Genomic DNA, 16,474 nt, shown 5'->3' on the forward strand with positions numbered 1-16,474 from the left:
TGTACCACAACAGCCGGCTCCTCCACAGCACTGTCTAAAATATTATCTAGGTGACTCGTGAGGTCCGCCACCTTCGCACCAGGTAGGCATGTTACCAGGCGATCCTCACACCCACCAGCCACCCAGCTATCTACATTCCTAATAATCGAATGACCAACTATGACGGCCGACCTAACCCTTCCCTCCTGGGCAGTAGGCCTTGGGGAGATATCCTCAGTGCGAAAGTATAATGCATCACCTAGAGAGCAGGTCCTTGCTACAGGATCCTTTCCTGCTACACCTGGTTGGTGCTCTCCCATCATGAGACCTTCTTCCTCCAAGGCAGCACCAGGGCTGCCAGTCTGAAGTTGGGACTTGACTACTATGTCCCTGAAGGTCTCATCTATATACCTCTCTGTCTGCCTCAGCTCTTCCAGGTCTGACACTCTAGCCTCCAGAGATCGGACTCGTTCTCTGAGAGCCAGGAGCTCTTTGCATCTCATGCACATGTACAACTTCTCACCAGTGGGTAAAAAATCGTACATGTGACACTCGATGCAAAAGACTGGGAAGCCCCCCTCTTGCTGCTGGACTGCTGCCTTCATCTCAATTTTGATCAGTTCCTAGTTAAGTTTTAGGTTGCTATGGGAGTAGGAATGTGTCTAACTTCCTTTGAATGTATTAGTGAATTCACTATGTGTCTGGTAGTGGCCTACCGGGGTCTGATCGAATTCTCAATGAAGTTTTTGTTGAATTTTTTTATTTTTTTTTTTGTGAAAGTGGCACCTGCCTATAAATTAAAGGATGAGCTAGGGGTGGGTGGTGGGAGGGTTGGGAAATACAAACAGTCTAACTTCAGTTAGTCAGCCTGAGTGACTCACTGCTCCCTTGATTAACAAATGTTGTTCCCTATTCAAACCCAATCACACTACCTCAACACCTTTCCAAGGTGAGTACCTTGAGAAAACTAGTATCATCTTTATCTTCCATGTGACTGAGTCACTACACAACATATGACCTATATCCAGGCAATTCATGAGCAATACTATAAGAACAGAATAAAGACAGAGAGAGATGAAGCAGCAGATTCAGCAAGCTGCACAGCTAGAGAAGCCATCAGCAAGATCAAGTGACCTGGTATTGCAGGTACACACACGCAAAGATCAAGACCAATCCAGAAACTTCAGACACCAGCACGAAAGGACCAAAGTTCTCACAACAGCCAGCAGGAGAGCACTCCATAAGTGATACAGACTTCAGGCTCCACAGCCCTAGCTTCCAGATACCCAAATCCCTTGCAGCAGACGAGAACTGGAAGGCTAATCTGCATATGTTACCCAGCAGCCCCCAGGAGAGGACTCCAGAGGTCACCACAAGTGAGCCAGACTTCAGGCTTTACAATCCCAGCTTCCAGAGGCTCCATATCCTTTGCAGCAGAAGAGGATCAGAAGGCTCATCTGCATACATTGTCCAGCAGCCCCCAGAGGAGTACTGCAGAAGTCACTGCAAGCGATCCAGGCTCCACAGCCCCAGTTTCCAGAGGCTCTGCATCCCTTGCAGCAGAAGAGGACAGGAAGTGCATACCTTAAAGTTCCTTACTCTAAATTTACTACAGGTTTTGTAAAGAAGGAAATTAATTCAAAACAAGAGTCAATAAGGCGGGTAACTATGTAGTTCTAAATAGATTAATTGAAGTGTTTTGAGGGTCATTAACAGAGACCCTCAAAATAAATATAAAATGAATCAATAGACTAAAAGTACTTTAAATGTATTTATTTATTTGTTTATTTATTTACAAAGTATTTCTTAATCACTTTCCTGATTTATATACCTCAAAGCAATTTACAACATGATTATTATAATAAAACCATATGCCATAAAACAAATCACAGAACAGACCATTATTAAAAGGCATTTTTTCCCTTTCGCTAGTCACATCTCAAACCATTGATATGAGCCATATTTTTAATTTCTTTCTAAAATTCATAATTTTCTTCTCTTCTCTAAGATCTTGTAATAACTATTCCACATGTCTGGAAACATAAATGAATATGATCTATTTGCTATCCGCTATTGCTAAAATCTTTTTATCTCAGAGAGTTGTAACTAATGTTTATTCACCAACCTTAAGTTTACATCTGATTCATGCCATATTAATTTACCTCTTGCATGGTCAGTGTCCACCACATTTAACATCTTAGATGCCATCAATAGTACCTTAAATGTGCTGAGGTAGATCTTCAAAACATACGCGTGCGCGTACTTTTGTTCCGGTGCGAACAAAAGGACACCAGATTTTATAAGATAAGCGCGTAGCCTATAAAATCCGGGGTTGGCGTGCGCAAGGCTGCGCAAAATCGGCAACCTGCGCGCGCCGAGCCACGCAGCCTGCCTCCGTTCCCTCCGAGGCCGCTCCGGGAACTTTCCTTCCGCGTCCCCCTACCTTCCCCTCCCTTCCCCTATCTACCCCACCCCCCAACCCTACCTAAATCCCCCCCCTACCTTTGTTGGGCAAGTTAGCCTGCCGCCCCGGCATCCCCCGGCACAGGCCGCAGTGCCGGGGGACTCGGGACCACTCTCCCGGCCCACCCCCGAACCATCACCACGCCCGCGGACCCGCCCCGGACCACCCCCTGCCCCCGGACATGCCCCCAGGAGACGCCCCCTCCCGCTCCTTTTACGAAGCCCCGGTACTTACACCCGTCACGGAGCTTTGCGCGCGCCGGCGTGTGAGTGCCCTGCGCGCGTAAATCCGGGAGGATTTACGCACGCAGGGTTTTAAAATCTATCCCACAATCAGGCCTATCCTGTAAAGTGCGGCAGCGTTTACCCTGCTCCTAAGCCGCTTTTTACTCACGTTCCGGCCGCGTTAGCCCTACCTGCGATCCCGAATCCCCTTTAACCTACTCCTACCGCGTCCTAAATTCCCCGGGCAACCCCTTCCGCCCGCGGCATGTATATTGCATGCAAACGAGCGAATTCGCTCGATATTGCATGCAAACGAGCGAATTAGCTATTCCCTAGCATCCCGTAACCCGCGCCCCGACTATCGCTAGTTTTCCCTGCCGTTTTGTCACGCGTTTAACCTGCAAACTTTCCGCCTACCCTGACCCCTGCGGTAGAGGCAGGGGTAAGGGTAGATGGCAAGCTTTCCCCCAGCCCCCGCTCACCTGCCCCGGCCGCGATCGTGGGTGCCGGTCTCCGTGGCAGCCCCAGTCCTCTCCCCTGCTCCCGAAGCCAAAAAAAAAAAGCGAAAAAAGCGTTGCAGCCCCCCTCCGATGTCCGGAGGGGGGCTGCAACGTTTTTTTCGCTTTTTTTTTGGCTTCGGGAGGAGGGGAGAGGACTGGGGCTGCCACGGAGACCGCTTTCCCCCGTGCAAGTAAGTTGCTTCGCCGCTTCAGTTCTTCCCTCCTCCCGGAGCTGCTTTTTCCGCCTTGCTCCGGGAGGAGGGGAGAATAGACACTGACAGCAGCGAAGCAAAAAAAAAACAAAAGCAATTTTGGTTTTTTTTCAAAAAGCTAAAAGTAAGTTGCTTCGCCGCTGTCAGTGTCCCCCCTCCTCCCGGAGCAAGGCTGCTTTTCGCGCCCTGCTCCGGGAGGAGGGGAGAAGAGATGACAGCGGCGAAGCGAAAAAACCAAAAGGGGACCCGACCCGACTTACTTTTGCAGCCGTCCGGCATCGTTGCTCCCCCGCCTTGCCCGGCATCGTTGCTCCCCTGCCTCGTCCGGGAAGATGGCTGCCAGCACGGGGGAAAGCGGCCCCTGTGCATTCAATTGGCTGCTCAAGACGTGACGTCACGACATTTGGCGTCACGGCAGACAATTGAATGCACAGGGGCCGCTTTCCCCCGTGCTGGCAGCCATCTTCCCGGACGAGGCAGGGGAGCAACGATGCCGGACAAGGCGGGGGAGCAACAATGCCGGACGGCTGCAAAAGTAAGTCGGGTCGGGTCCCCTTTTGGTTTTTTCGCTTTTTTTTTTGCTTCGCCGCTGTCATCTCTTCTCCCCTCCTCCCGGAGCAGGGCGCGAAAAGCAGCCTTGCTCCGGGAGGAGGGGGGACACTGATAGCGGCGAAGCAACTTACTTTTAGCTTTTTGAAAAAAAACCAAAATTGCTTTTGGTTTTTTTTTTGCTTCGCCGCTGTCCGTGCCTATTCTCCCCTCCTCCCGGAGCAAGGCTGCTTTTCGCGCCCTGCTCCAAGAGGAAGGGAAGACACTGACAGCAGCGAAGCAAAAAAACCAAAAGCAAGAAGTAAGTCGCATCGCCGCTTCCCTCCTCCCGGAGCAAGGCTGCTTTTCGCACCCTGCTCCGGGAGGAGGGAAGAGTGAAGCGGCGAAGCGACTTACTTTTTGCTTTTGGTTTTTTCGCTTCCTGGTATCTGTCATTTCAAATGACATTTGAAATGACAGATACCAGCGTGGCGTGAAGCCTTAGGCCCGCGCACCAAGGATACTGTATAGGCGCTCTATCCAGTAAAATGGGTTGCGCGGGCCTAAGGCTTTTCGGACGCGGTTTACATTTAAATAAAATTAGTGTTCAGGATCGAGCGGTAGGTGAGCTGCACTGTGCGTGTAGGCACTAACGCAGCTCTTCCTACCGCTCGGTACTGGATAGACCTGAATGTTCCTTCACCGGGGAGCCAATGTAGGCGCAATAATAATGGATCAGCACAAGTTCTTTTACTACTTGTAAGGATACAAGCTGTAGTATTTTTAATTTTCTGAAGCTTTCATGTCAGTTTTGATGGAAGACTCTTAAACAATGCATTACTATAGTTGATAATTGGAGAGTACAAGGGCAAAAGCCACCTTTTTCAACATAGCCAGATCCAGATAAGGGCAAAGTTGTTACACCGCATCTCAATAAAGTTATAGTTGTGATGGAGAAGGTACAGAGAAGGGCGACCAAAATGATAAAGGGATGGAACTGCTCCCCTATGAGGAAAGACTAAAGAGGTTAGGACTTTTCAGCTTGGAGAAGAGACGGCTGAGGGGAGATATGATAGAGGTGTTTAAAATCATGAGATGTCTAGAATGGGTTAATGCAAATCAGTTATTTACTCTTTCGGATAATAGAAAGACTAGGGGGCACTCCATGAAGTTAGCATGTGGCACATTTAAAACTAATTGGAGAAAGTTCTTTTTCATTCAACGCACAATTAAACTCTGGAATTTATTGCCAGAGGATGTGGTTAGTGCAGTTAGTGTAGCTGTGTTTAAAAAAGGATTGGATAAGTTCTTGGAGGAGAAGTCCAATTACCTGCTATTAATTAAGCTGACTTAGAAAATAGCCACTGCTATTACTAGCAACAATAGCATGGAATAGACTTAGTTTTTGGGTACTTGCCAGATTCTTATGGACTGAATTGGCCACTGTTGGAAACAGGATGCTGTGCTTGATGGACCCTTGGTCTGACCCAATATGGCATGTTCTTAGCGTTCCCTTTCCTTCGTGAAGGACAGGTATCCCTAGAATGGGTTCGCCTGAGAGTGGGGCCCGAGCCTTGGAAAGTATGGCGAAGGTTTCCATGTGAACAGTGGTTCAACATGGGTCAGCGGGTACTAAGAGATAGGCAAGCCCCAGACAGAATGCGGCAAGGGAGCCGGCGCCACCTCCTTTTCCTCTCTGACTACGACCTCAGATCAGACATGACGACTTGACAGAAGGGCATCACGAGGAAGATGAACTTGTTCCAGCTCTTTGTCATTCAGAAGAGAAGAAAAAAATATCACCTGAAACTGAAAAAGGGGAAAAAAAACCAGAACTGCAATGTGAGGGAGAGACCCGATCGGAAGCCCCGCCCTCCCCCGACGTCTTTAGGGGCAGCTCCAACCGTTGAAAGGCGCCCTGGCAGCCCACCCACCACCATTGGGCACCCTGCGGCACTTCTCCATCGCCATGGGAACAGAAGAGAAGAAAAAAATATCACCTGAAACTGAAAAAGGGGAAAAAAAAACAGAACTGCAATGTGAGGGAGAGATCCGATCAGTATGAGGTATGAGCCTCATCCGTCAGATGGGTGTGCAGTAAAGCCCACCTGCACCCTGATACTTGTTCACTAATTATGCTGCTGCCTGCCCCTGATTCAGCCATGTCCCACCAGTGTGCTGTCAGGGAGATTTAAGAGTATGAAGCATTCATGGCGATCCAGATATCGCAGGTGAAATGCATACTCCCTTCTGCCTTAGCTAGCAGAGCTTGGATGCGACTGCGACACTGGTTGTACAGGCTGGGGATGTCCTTTCTGCTAAATGTGGTTCTGGAGGGGACTTTGTAATTTGGAGCTAATACCTGCAGCAAACACTTGAAACCCTCATTCTCCACTACCCAGAGAGGCTGGTCATCAAGGGCAATCATTTCCCCGATGCTCCTGGTTACAACTTTTGAGGCTGCCTACCTCCTTCCCCAGGATAGCGCTACCGAACACCACCCCATTTCCTCCATGGTGGGTTTTTGCTTCTGACGCATGGCAGGGGGCTACTGGCCTGCCACCTGACTGCTAGAAGGGGATGAGGGCGTGGGATGACTTTGCTCCTTTTCAACCACTTTACGCTACTTGGAAAAAGAGGTCCCCTGACTGGTACTGCCACCATCCCCAAATGTCAGTACCGTTGGGTGTTGCTTTGGCATATGATGCATCATTCCAGAATTAGTTAGATGTCCCACTTGCTTGCCTCTGCTAATATCCCTGGCACAGTAATTACACTGAGCAGAATGTGAGTCCTCCCTCACTTTAAAGTAGCTCCAGATCACAGATTTCTTTCGTGATCCCTTCTCTATAGCCTTCGGGGTAGATGCTGGCATTGGAGAAGCAATGCCAGGGGCATCAGTCACACTCTGTACCTGCGCTGACTGCTCTTCCTCCTCCTTCAGCTATTAATTCTTCCATTTCTGATGAAGGGAATCCCATACAAGATGATTCTTCATCGGAATCAGAAGTAAACACTGACTGCACTACATCGTCAGCGCTATCTAGAGTCTACTGTCTCACTGCTGCTTTTGGGTCTCGCTCTTTTGTCTTAGATGGCTCAGACTCCCCTTCCTTCATCTCCAAACCAACAGGGTCAGAAACAGGTGGTGGCGTTGCATCATGTTTAAATTTAAATTTTTTTTCTGGATGGAACAGCCTGCCCCTCCAGAGATTTTAGATTGGAACAGGTCCCTTTTTAACTTTAATGGGGGACTGCCTTTTGAAGTGCCTCCTCTGCCAGTGCCAATCACTCAACCACCTGTACTTTTCCCTGACAACATGGATTTAATGTCACTGCCTACTAGGGATTTCAATTAAAAGGATTATTTCTTTATTGGTGACTGAACACCTCTGTAACAATATATGTGAGTGTGGAAAACTACACACACAGACACACAGTGCAGTGCCTTGCTGTACACTACAACTGAGACTGCTCTATGTGCACAAAAAAAATGAAAACTCCAGATGCCTACTGGGGATTTGGATTTAAAGAATACCACTGTACAAATATATGTGAGTGTGGAAAACTACACACAGACACAGAGTACAGTGACTTGCTGTACACTACAACTTAGACTGCTCTGTGTGCACAAAAACTGAAACTCCAGATAAAACACTGGAAGCCTCAGCCTGACTACTCCTGCTGTGAGTCTGCATGCCAAATTCCTACAGAACTCACTGTGATGGTGCTTGAAGTTGTTGTACAATGAATGCCCACTACCAGACAGCCACTGCAAATCTCTCGCTATCTCCTACCCCACCACCCAAACCCTGCCTGCAACCTACCCCAGGGGGGTAAGATCAGCAGCAAAATGCCACTGCTGGCAGCTTGTCTCAGTGGGAGAGACAGAGAGACAGTCTGAGTTCAATAAAAAAAAAAATTGCAGTAAAAAAAGCCTGGCTGCCTGGCAGGCACAGTAGCAAAAAAGAACATATCTTTTTCAGCAATAGCAAATTGTAGCAATGGCAATTGAATAAAGAACAAATATCTTCTTCAGCATTAGCAAATTATAGCAATAGAAATTGAATAAAGATTTGAGACTCTCTGAGAAAGCTCAAACAGCAAACAACCTTCTCAGATAGAACCCAAGAAGAAAGTGTACTGTTGTATACTTGCTCAAGGTAAAAAATACAGCAGGAACAGCATCACAGAGCAGTGATTGGCTGAATTAGAAAAATGTTTTGCTCTGATACGTTGGCATTCTGGTCTCCTTGCCAACCTGTCTGGTGTTGCAATGGATACTCCCACATGACCTTCTCTTTTTTCAAAAGGCTGCTAAGAAAGCACTGTGAGCCAAATAAATTAAACTAATATGATATGTTTCATTCATGGGGATCACCATTCGTTTTGCAGTCCCACAAATCAAACAAATAGGGACATATTCGTTGCAGATGCCACATTCGTTGTAAACGAATGCACATCTCTATATCTTTATACTATATCCAAAGAAAACCATACAGGGAAAAGAAAACAAATATATATTGACCTTGCCAAAACACAGCCCCCTGCGCTTCATCATTCCAGGAGATTAAATTGTACCACATACTGGCCCACTGTCATAAGTCTTTGTCTCAGGTGGAGTAGCTCGGAGGCCTCAGAAGTGAAGCAGACAGGGTCATTGAAGAGCTTCCTGATTTGAGTCAGAATTATTTGAAGATCAGCCAGGCTGGTGTTTTGTTTCTTTCAAATAGAGTAGAGGCCCATGCTAGAGCCTGGCCTTTGAGAGAGGAGATTATAAAAGCCACTTTGGCTCATTCTGATGTGAAGCTGGCTGGCTGGAGCTAGAAATGGATCAAGCTTTGATTAATGAAATCCATGCAGGTCTTAGGTCACCCTCATACTGGGATGATAGCGGTCAGATGTAGTGTAGTGGTGGTCTGTTAGGAGGCAAGAATCAATTGTGGAGCAGCTAGGGTTGACAAAGTCACTACTAGGGATGATAGAAATTTTTCCATTGCAAAGACAGGTCCTGCAGGACACCAAGAATGTGGTCTTCATTCTACTATTGCTGCTGAGCTGTCTGTGAGAGACCTTGCAGAAACTCCGGCAAGGGAACATCAGACATATCCATGGCCAAGCAAACTGTCATGGGTTAGAGGTGGACTCATTGTGGCTGACAGTCAGGATCAAGTCAGAGGTGCAGGGTCAAGACAGGTAGAGTTCATGCAACATCAGGAACAAGCCAAGGTCCGGACAGATGGAGTTCAGTCAGAGTCAAGAGGCAAGCAAGAAGTCAAGACAGGCAGAAGACAAGGCAGTCAAGGGTCAGGCCAGGTCAGAGACAAAAGTAACAATAAGAATAGCAATGCACAGAAACTCTTGGAACCAAAACATGTTGCTCGGTATATCGACTCAGGGCACTGAGGCAGTGGTGATGTCATTAGTTCACCCACAGGAAATCCTGTGCCCTGGCTTCAGGATTGGTGGAAGCACTAGGCAAACTATGTTGCTACCTAGAATGTCACCGATCTTGGGGCAGTGATGACATAGCTTCTCCTTCCTGTCCGCATAGCCCAGAAGAGAAATTGATGGGTCTGTGCAGGCGGGAAGAAAGAGACGCCATGCAGTCACAGTCAAAAGCAACAGAAAGAACAGTGAGTGCCCCAGGCCCTCGAAGCAAGAGGCAGGATCAGCCTGAATGCCAAGGATCAGCCTTGGCATTCAGCAGCAGCAGCAGTACCTGCTTCACCCCTGCAGACACAGGAAACAGAGCAGCAGCAGCCTCCACAACCTCAAGAAAGGTGAAGAGTCCTGTCTGCTGCGGGGACTGAAGGAGGAGTCTACCTGCTGGAATGGGGATGTGGAAGGAAGTAAATGAGACAGAGAATGTGTGTGTAAGATAGCATGTCTGTATGTATGAGAGAGAGCATATGGATTGTGAGTAACAAACCCTCTCATCTCCTCTGCTAATTCTAGACAATCTCAGGGCATCTGGAAATCAGAATAACCCAGGTATGGGGGCGGGGGGGTATCCTTTTAAAATTTTAAGTATTGGGTGGTGTTTGTGTCTGCTGTTTTGAAATATTTCATTGGTCTTTGGAAAATTTATGTGAGTGTTAAATTACTGGATATAATTCTATTTGTCAGCTGCATTGAAATATTTTTATTAGTATGATTTTACTTCTTTTGATGATTCATATTTCCTGATTTTATTGTTTGATTTTTTTATGAGGAATTGTAATGTTTCTGTTTTTCCATTGTTGCAATGCATACAGTCTGGCTTGTTTTGGTTTACAGTTCAGTTTTTATCTGCACATTTGTATTACTTCTCTATGGTTACTTTATTCTGCATTTGGTGAAGTTCTGTTTGTGTTTTGCATGTGTGACCAAGATGATGTATTCAGCTAATATGTAGGTTCTGTGATTGGCAGCTTGGCTTTTTCTGTTTTCCTTATATTAGATGTATTAGCATTTCAGGGCTTGGTGTAATAATTGCAGTTTTGCCTTTTCATAATTAGGGTTGTTAGTATCTAAGTGCTGGCAGTTTTGGCATGGGATATTTACTATATTGCAATTGTAATTCAGTTTACTCATGGTTTTCTGAGGGCCAATCCAATACCCAACAAACATTACAATAGACTTAGTACCAATTCCAAGGGACCTTTTAACTTTTTTTGCAGGGTTTTACAGCACTGCATGTAAATATAATAAAAAATATTAAGTGATATTTTTACCTCAGAAGATTGTACTTTAAATATTCTTGTCCATGCATAATCTATTATGCATAATTTTTATTGTATGTGGGGAGGGTGTGACGAGTGGAACGGAAACAGCAGGCTGTAGGTTTTCCCTAGGGTACCTAATATCCGTGCACTGGCCCTAACTGACCCTTAAAACTGCTGAGTAGAAGAGGCCTTTTAGACAAGAGTTCTGATTGATCCAGGTTCCCTTTCAACCACTTATTGTCGCCCCCAACCTTCCTCTTCCCTCATCCTAGTGTAAACCCCTCCTCACCAATAGTCTATCACTTCTTTGATTTCATTTAGCCCTCGACGTCCTCGAGACACAGATCCATTATAGCATACTATGTAAATATTAACTGTAAATGCATTTTTACTATGTAAATATTCCTGTCCCTCTCTCTTTTCCTCCTATCCCAGTTGTTAACTTCCCCGTTCATTGTAACTATTATTTTCCGCACCAGTTCAATACCTCTAGTTCTATGTTCAATGCACAACTTGTTAAATGTAAACCGACTTGATGCAACCTCTGGTCGTGAAAGCCGGTATAGAAAATAATAAAATAAATAATAAATAAATAAGCTGCCAGAATCATCAGATGAGCAGGATACCAGGCACCATGCTGGATTCAGGACCTTGAGGAACAGACTGCTGATCACTATGCAGCACTCCGTGGTCAGCAGCACATTACACTGTGTTTGGGCTATCAGATGATATAATTCACTCAATATGGCTGATTTATCCTGCTGTCTATAGGGAACCCCCCCATTACTGGTAAGTCACTTTGCTTTTTTTGTGTGTCTGATCTTTGGGCAGATTGATTTTACACTGACTTGTAAAAGTCTTCACATCCTTGTACATTTTTCAACATTCTGTTTAAAAAAATATGAAAATCTGAATGCATTAAAGTATGTTTGTTTCATTGATCTGTGTAACATTCTCTTCACTTTCATCGTGAAAGAACAATTATAGAAATATTCCAAATGTGATTACAAATTAACTAAAACATCTTGATTACATAAGTCTTCACACCCCTTGACTCAGTACTTGATGGACGCCACAAGTCATTTAGGATATGCATGTACCAACTTTGCAGAGTGGGATGGTGCAGTTCTTGCCTATTCTTCTGCCATAATTATTTTCCTTTTTTTCTTTATAGGTGAGTTTAGTATTTTCCTTCTACCCCCTTCCCTGTGATTGTTGTCTGTTTTGATTATTCAGTCTCCGCTGACTTCTTGTTTTATATATTTGTGTTGTTTCCTTTAATCATTGTTATTATGCCTTCATGTTTCACTTACATTTTTAAAAAAAATGATTGAAAAGTTATAAAAATAAAATATTTAATATATGTATACACATATATTTAGAGGATGATATTCAGCATGCCTTATCAAGATAAATATGGTCTTATCCAAATAAGTGGCAGCGGCTGAATATCTGCCAGGATCAGTGGCCGCCATTTAGCAGGATAAGTATTTATCTGGATAAATTTTTAGCCAGATAAGTGGTGAGGATATTCAAGGAATATCCAGGAGCTGAGTTAGCCAGATAAGTTATCCAGCTAATTCAGTATTTTGAGTTATGCAGATAACTTATCAGGCTAACTCTAGTCGGCCCATGGACCTGTCCTAAAGTTAGCCAGATAAACTTATCCGGCTTACTTTAAGATAGTTGAGTATGTTCAATAGTGCAACTGCACTGCTGAATATTCAGGCTATCTTAGCTGGATAAGTTTATCTGGCTAACTAGCCGAGCTGCTCAGTATCAACCTCATAGAAGACTTCCATTACTTTTATTCGTTATGGGTGTGCTTTGCTAAGCTTAGCGTACAGTTTTGTAAAATTTGTAATATATGCATGTTCACAGGCTTAATCGAAGGTGTATCAGTGTAGCACCTGCTAGAGAGACAGCTGGTGAACTATTACTAGGTAAGTGAAACTTTCATTTCTTTATACAGTGATTATATTACAGTTAAATGTATATGTATTTTAGAAGTAAGCAATATTCAAGTTAATGCAGAAATATTAGAGTTCCAATTTTCTCCTTTATGATTTAGTACTTTTTTTGTTGCGTCCATTTGTATTTTATAGGAAGAAGTCTATTATCCAGCATCCATGGAGAATATGAGGTGTTGGTTAATCAAATATACCAGTTATCTGAGAATCCTCTGCTTCCTGCTTCAGCTCCACCCCTCCCAGGCTGCAATGTGCAGGGAATAGGCCAGGAGGAAGTGAAGCTGGAAGAGACAACAAAGTAGAGATAATATACTCTGCTCCCTAATTCAAATCCCCTCCCCCACCCACTCTTGCATTATTGGTAATCAATTCATTATTCTTAAGCCAAAAACTAATTACAGATCTGCTGTGCTCATGATAGATAGTTTTACCTAGTGAAATAATTGAAATCTCAAATTGTTAAAATTAATCTGTTAATTAAGGACAGATGTATGTTAAATAAACCTGATCGGATTGTGTGCAATTTAAGTTACCTGTGCACTTCTTTTCAGCAAGAGGAATCTACTGAATATGTAATAAGTGTTTTAGTACTTATGTGCTAATTTATAAATCAGCAGAACTAGGATGATTGTTAGGTTGTTTTACTTTAGCAAACTCCTGAAATGTAAAAGGTCCAATAAAATAGTCTGTCAGAGCTTCCTATTAAATTAAATAATGTTTTAGTAGAAATCCAAGATAGTGGATGTACAACAGCGGTGCTGTAGTTGAGCTCCAGTGTGCTACTTGCTTTTCATTCCATCATGGAAAGAGTAAGGTTTGGGCTTTCCCTCAGACTTTCTGTTGATCAGTTTTTGGTGAAGACTCTGAGTGCTTTATCCCCATGCTGTCCTTAGACTGGTTGGAAAATTGGTAGATCCTTGGATAAAACATCCCTCGTTACCATCTTACAGTGCAGAGAATACAATAGATTCTCGACTACAGGACCATGATTGCACCTGTGTTCGATACTGGTCAAGTGAGAGTCTTGATCCTTTGACATCACAGTGGTGGAAGGAGGGATGCAGACAGAGGCCCAAGTGAGTGAATAAGGAGCAGTTGTGCATAAGCCCTTAGATATCAAGAAGGTTATTGCCATAGCTGGTAGTGAAGACAGCATGCGTGAATGAGGATTGCCAGGCAGTGCTTGCTAACTAAGCTGCTGAACAGACTGAATCTTCTTCCTCCACTTCTTGTGTTCAATGACTGCTGTTATGTTAGACGATTTGAATGGCTGCTTTCTGTCTCTTCTTCCATAGTTGAAATTGAATATATTGCATTTCAATGAGAAAAATACTGAAGTTATTTAACTAAGTAGGAAGGTTCTGTTGCAGTAACTTCTGGTCCAAGGTTACTGGACCAGAAGTTATTGGGAATGGTTCTGAATGGGTAGTTCTTGATATACTTCTTGAAACATCAGATCACATCAGTCATGAAAGCACTTTTTTCATTTGCACAGATTTTGTCTTTTTCAAATTCACTTGGATCAGGAGGCTTTTATTTCTTTGGTCATTTATGTTTTCATTATTAGATAACTGCAGTGCATTACTGAATGGGTTGTCTTAAGCAGTTGCAGTTAATCCAGAAAACACTGCCAGACTGAGAACTGATTTTGAGCCATTGAGCCTGCATTTACCTATTCTACAGTGCCTATATTGGCTTTCAATTATGTATTGGTTAATCTTGATATTAACATTTAAAGCCCTGAATGGCATAGAACAAGCCTATCTTAAATATTTATGTTGGCTTAGGCATTGAGATTTGCAAACAAGAGTTTGTTAGCTTTGCTCTCAATTTGTGAGGCTAGGAATCTTTTTAGTGCAAGGCCTTGCCTATGAAATAGACTGCCTAAGTATATTTGCCTGACCCCAGGTTATAAATATTTTTAGAAAGAGTGAAAATATAGCTCTTTCATTATCGGCATCATTGTTTAGTTATGACACAATTTTCCAACAAAAGAGTTCAGGGGGTCACGTGATGTGGTGTAGCTGAGCAGACATGTCCTGCTTTAGCTCTGAGCATCATCCTCCAACATCCTACCAATATCTCCAGCATCAGACTTCAAACAGATGATCCAACAAGTACATTTGAGACTCTCATGTCTATTGATCAATTTATGATGAAAAATTCAAATATTATGCCCTTGAGAGGGGGGAAGAAGGAGGAGCCCAGAGATCCCACTGACAAGATGGCTCCAGTCTCAGGCCACAGTACTCCCTCCCCCAAATCGACGGATCATCCCAGCGATTTAACAACCCAAGTAACAAACGCCGTGGTCAGTGCATTGGATGTTAGATTTAATGACCTTTCAGCTCAATTCCAGGAGCTTAAAAACACAATAGCAGAATTGCATCCCCGCATGGACCAGGTGGAAGGCTGCATCTTCTGTTTAGAGGACGACAATCTCATTCTCACTGGAACGCTAGAAGCACTAGAAAAACAGCTGCGTAACAAACAGAGAAGCTGGCTGATTTGGAAAATAGGGCACGCCGAAATAACATCAGAATTGTCGGACTACCTGAGGCGATTGAAGACAAAAACCTATTGAGCTTCCTGGAAAAATGGCTACCTGAAGCCCTTGAAATAACAGAGCTGGAGGCCAAACTTAAGATTGAAAGGGCTCATTGACTAGGGAGGAAGAAAGAAAATGAGAAAAGACCTAGAATAATTATCGCTAAAATCTGGAACTGGCAAGATAAACAAAAGATTATGCAAGCTTTCCACTCTCAAGCAAATCTTACTTACCATAACTCCACAGTCAGATTATTCCAAGACTTTTCTGCCCACCTTATGCAACGATGGAAACTCTTTACACCGCTGTGCACTGATCTCTTTCACAAAATGTCTGCTTTCAACTTCAATACCCTGCAATGCTGAAGGTTTGGCATGCGGGGAAGGAACACCTCTTCTCTGAGGCAGAGAAAGCCAAGTCTTTCATCTCTGATTTAAAAACAGACTAAATAAATAAAATTTAAACTTCACTAGCAGCTATGGCTCGCACTGTCTAAAACAAAGAATGGTGAGTCTTACTGTTTTGTTTTGTTTTTTTTTCTCTCGAACTAACCATCGATTCTGACCCGGAATGGCTGTTAACTGTTGTGATGTTATTACAATTAAAAAAAAAGAGGGGGGGGGGGATAAAATAAACTTAATGCCTCCAAATCAATAAGCTTAATGCCTCCAAATCAATAAACTTGTCCTGCGTTTTCCCCCTCGTCCCGGGTCGGCCCTCCCTGCGCGGTCGGCGTCGGCCCATCGGGGCCAAAGGGAGTTGGACACGGGATTGACCACCCACGTGGTCTTTGGGGAGGCCCATCTCTCTTTAAAAGAAAAATCAGCGCCGAGCAAACAGAAAAAAAAAAGAAAAAGGATTCAATTTTAAATTGAAGAAGGGAGCCGCGAAGCAGGGTAAGCCCGCCCACCGAACCCCTGACATCACGACCGGAGATTCTGAGCCCTTTAAAGGGCCGAGACGGCTCCAGGCGCACTCTTTCCCTCGGTGATCTTGTCCTGCGTTTTCCCCCTCGTCCCGGGTTGGCCGTCCCTGCGCGGTCGGCGCCGGCCCATTGGGGACAAAGGGGATTGACCACCCACGTGGTCTTTGGGGAGGCCCATCTCTCTCCAAAAGAAAAATCAGCGCCGAGCAAACAGAAAAAAAAAAAGAAAAAGGATTCAATTTTAAATTGAAGAAGGGAGCCGCGAAGCAGGGTAAGCCTGCCCACCGAACCCCCGACGTCACGACCAGCGATTCTGAGCCCTTTAAAGGGCCGAGATGGCTCCAGGCACACTCTTTCCCTCGGCGATCTTGTCCTGCGTTTTCCCCCTCGTCCTGGGTCGGCCCTCCCTGTGCGGTC

The 16,474-nt window shown here is 44.6% G+C and overlaps 1 protein-coding gene across 1 annotated transcript in view; it reads left to right on the forward strand.

Annotated features, from left to right (window-relative positions):
• Nucleotides 1–16,474, forward strand: part of LOC115087279 (lysosomal-trafficking regulator-like) — a 1,534,685-nt gene that overhangs the window by 1,075,370 nt on the left and 442,841 nt on the right. The window contains 1 exon segment of the mRNA XM_029594260.1: nucleotides 12,496–12,557. Within this exon segment, the coding sequence (XP_029450120.1) occupies nucleotides 12,496–12,557 (62 nt within the window).

This window comes from Rhinatrema bivittatum, chromosome 3 (assembly GCF_901001135.1).
Source record: "Rhinatrema bivittatum chromosome 3, aRhiBiv1.1, whole genome shotgun sequence".
NCBI classification, from domain to species: Eukaryota; Metazoa; Chordata; class Amphibia; order Gymnophiona; family Rhinatrematidae; genus Rhinatrema; species Rhinatrema bivittatum.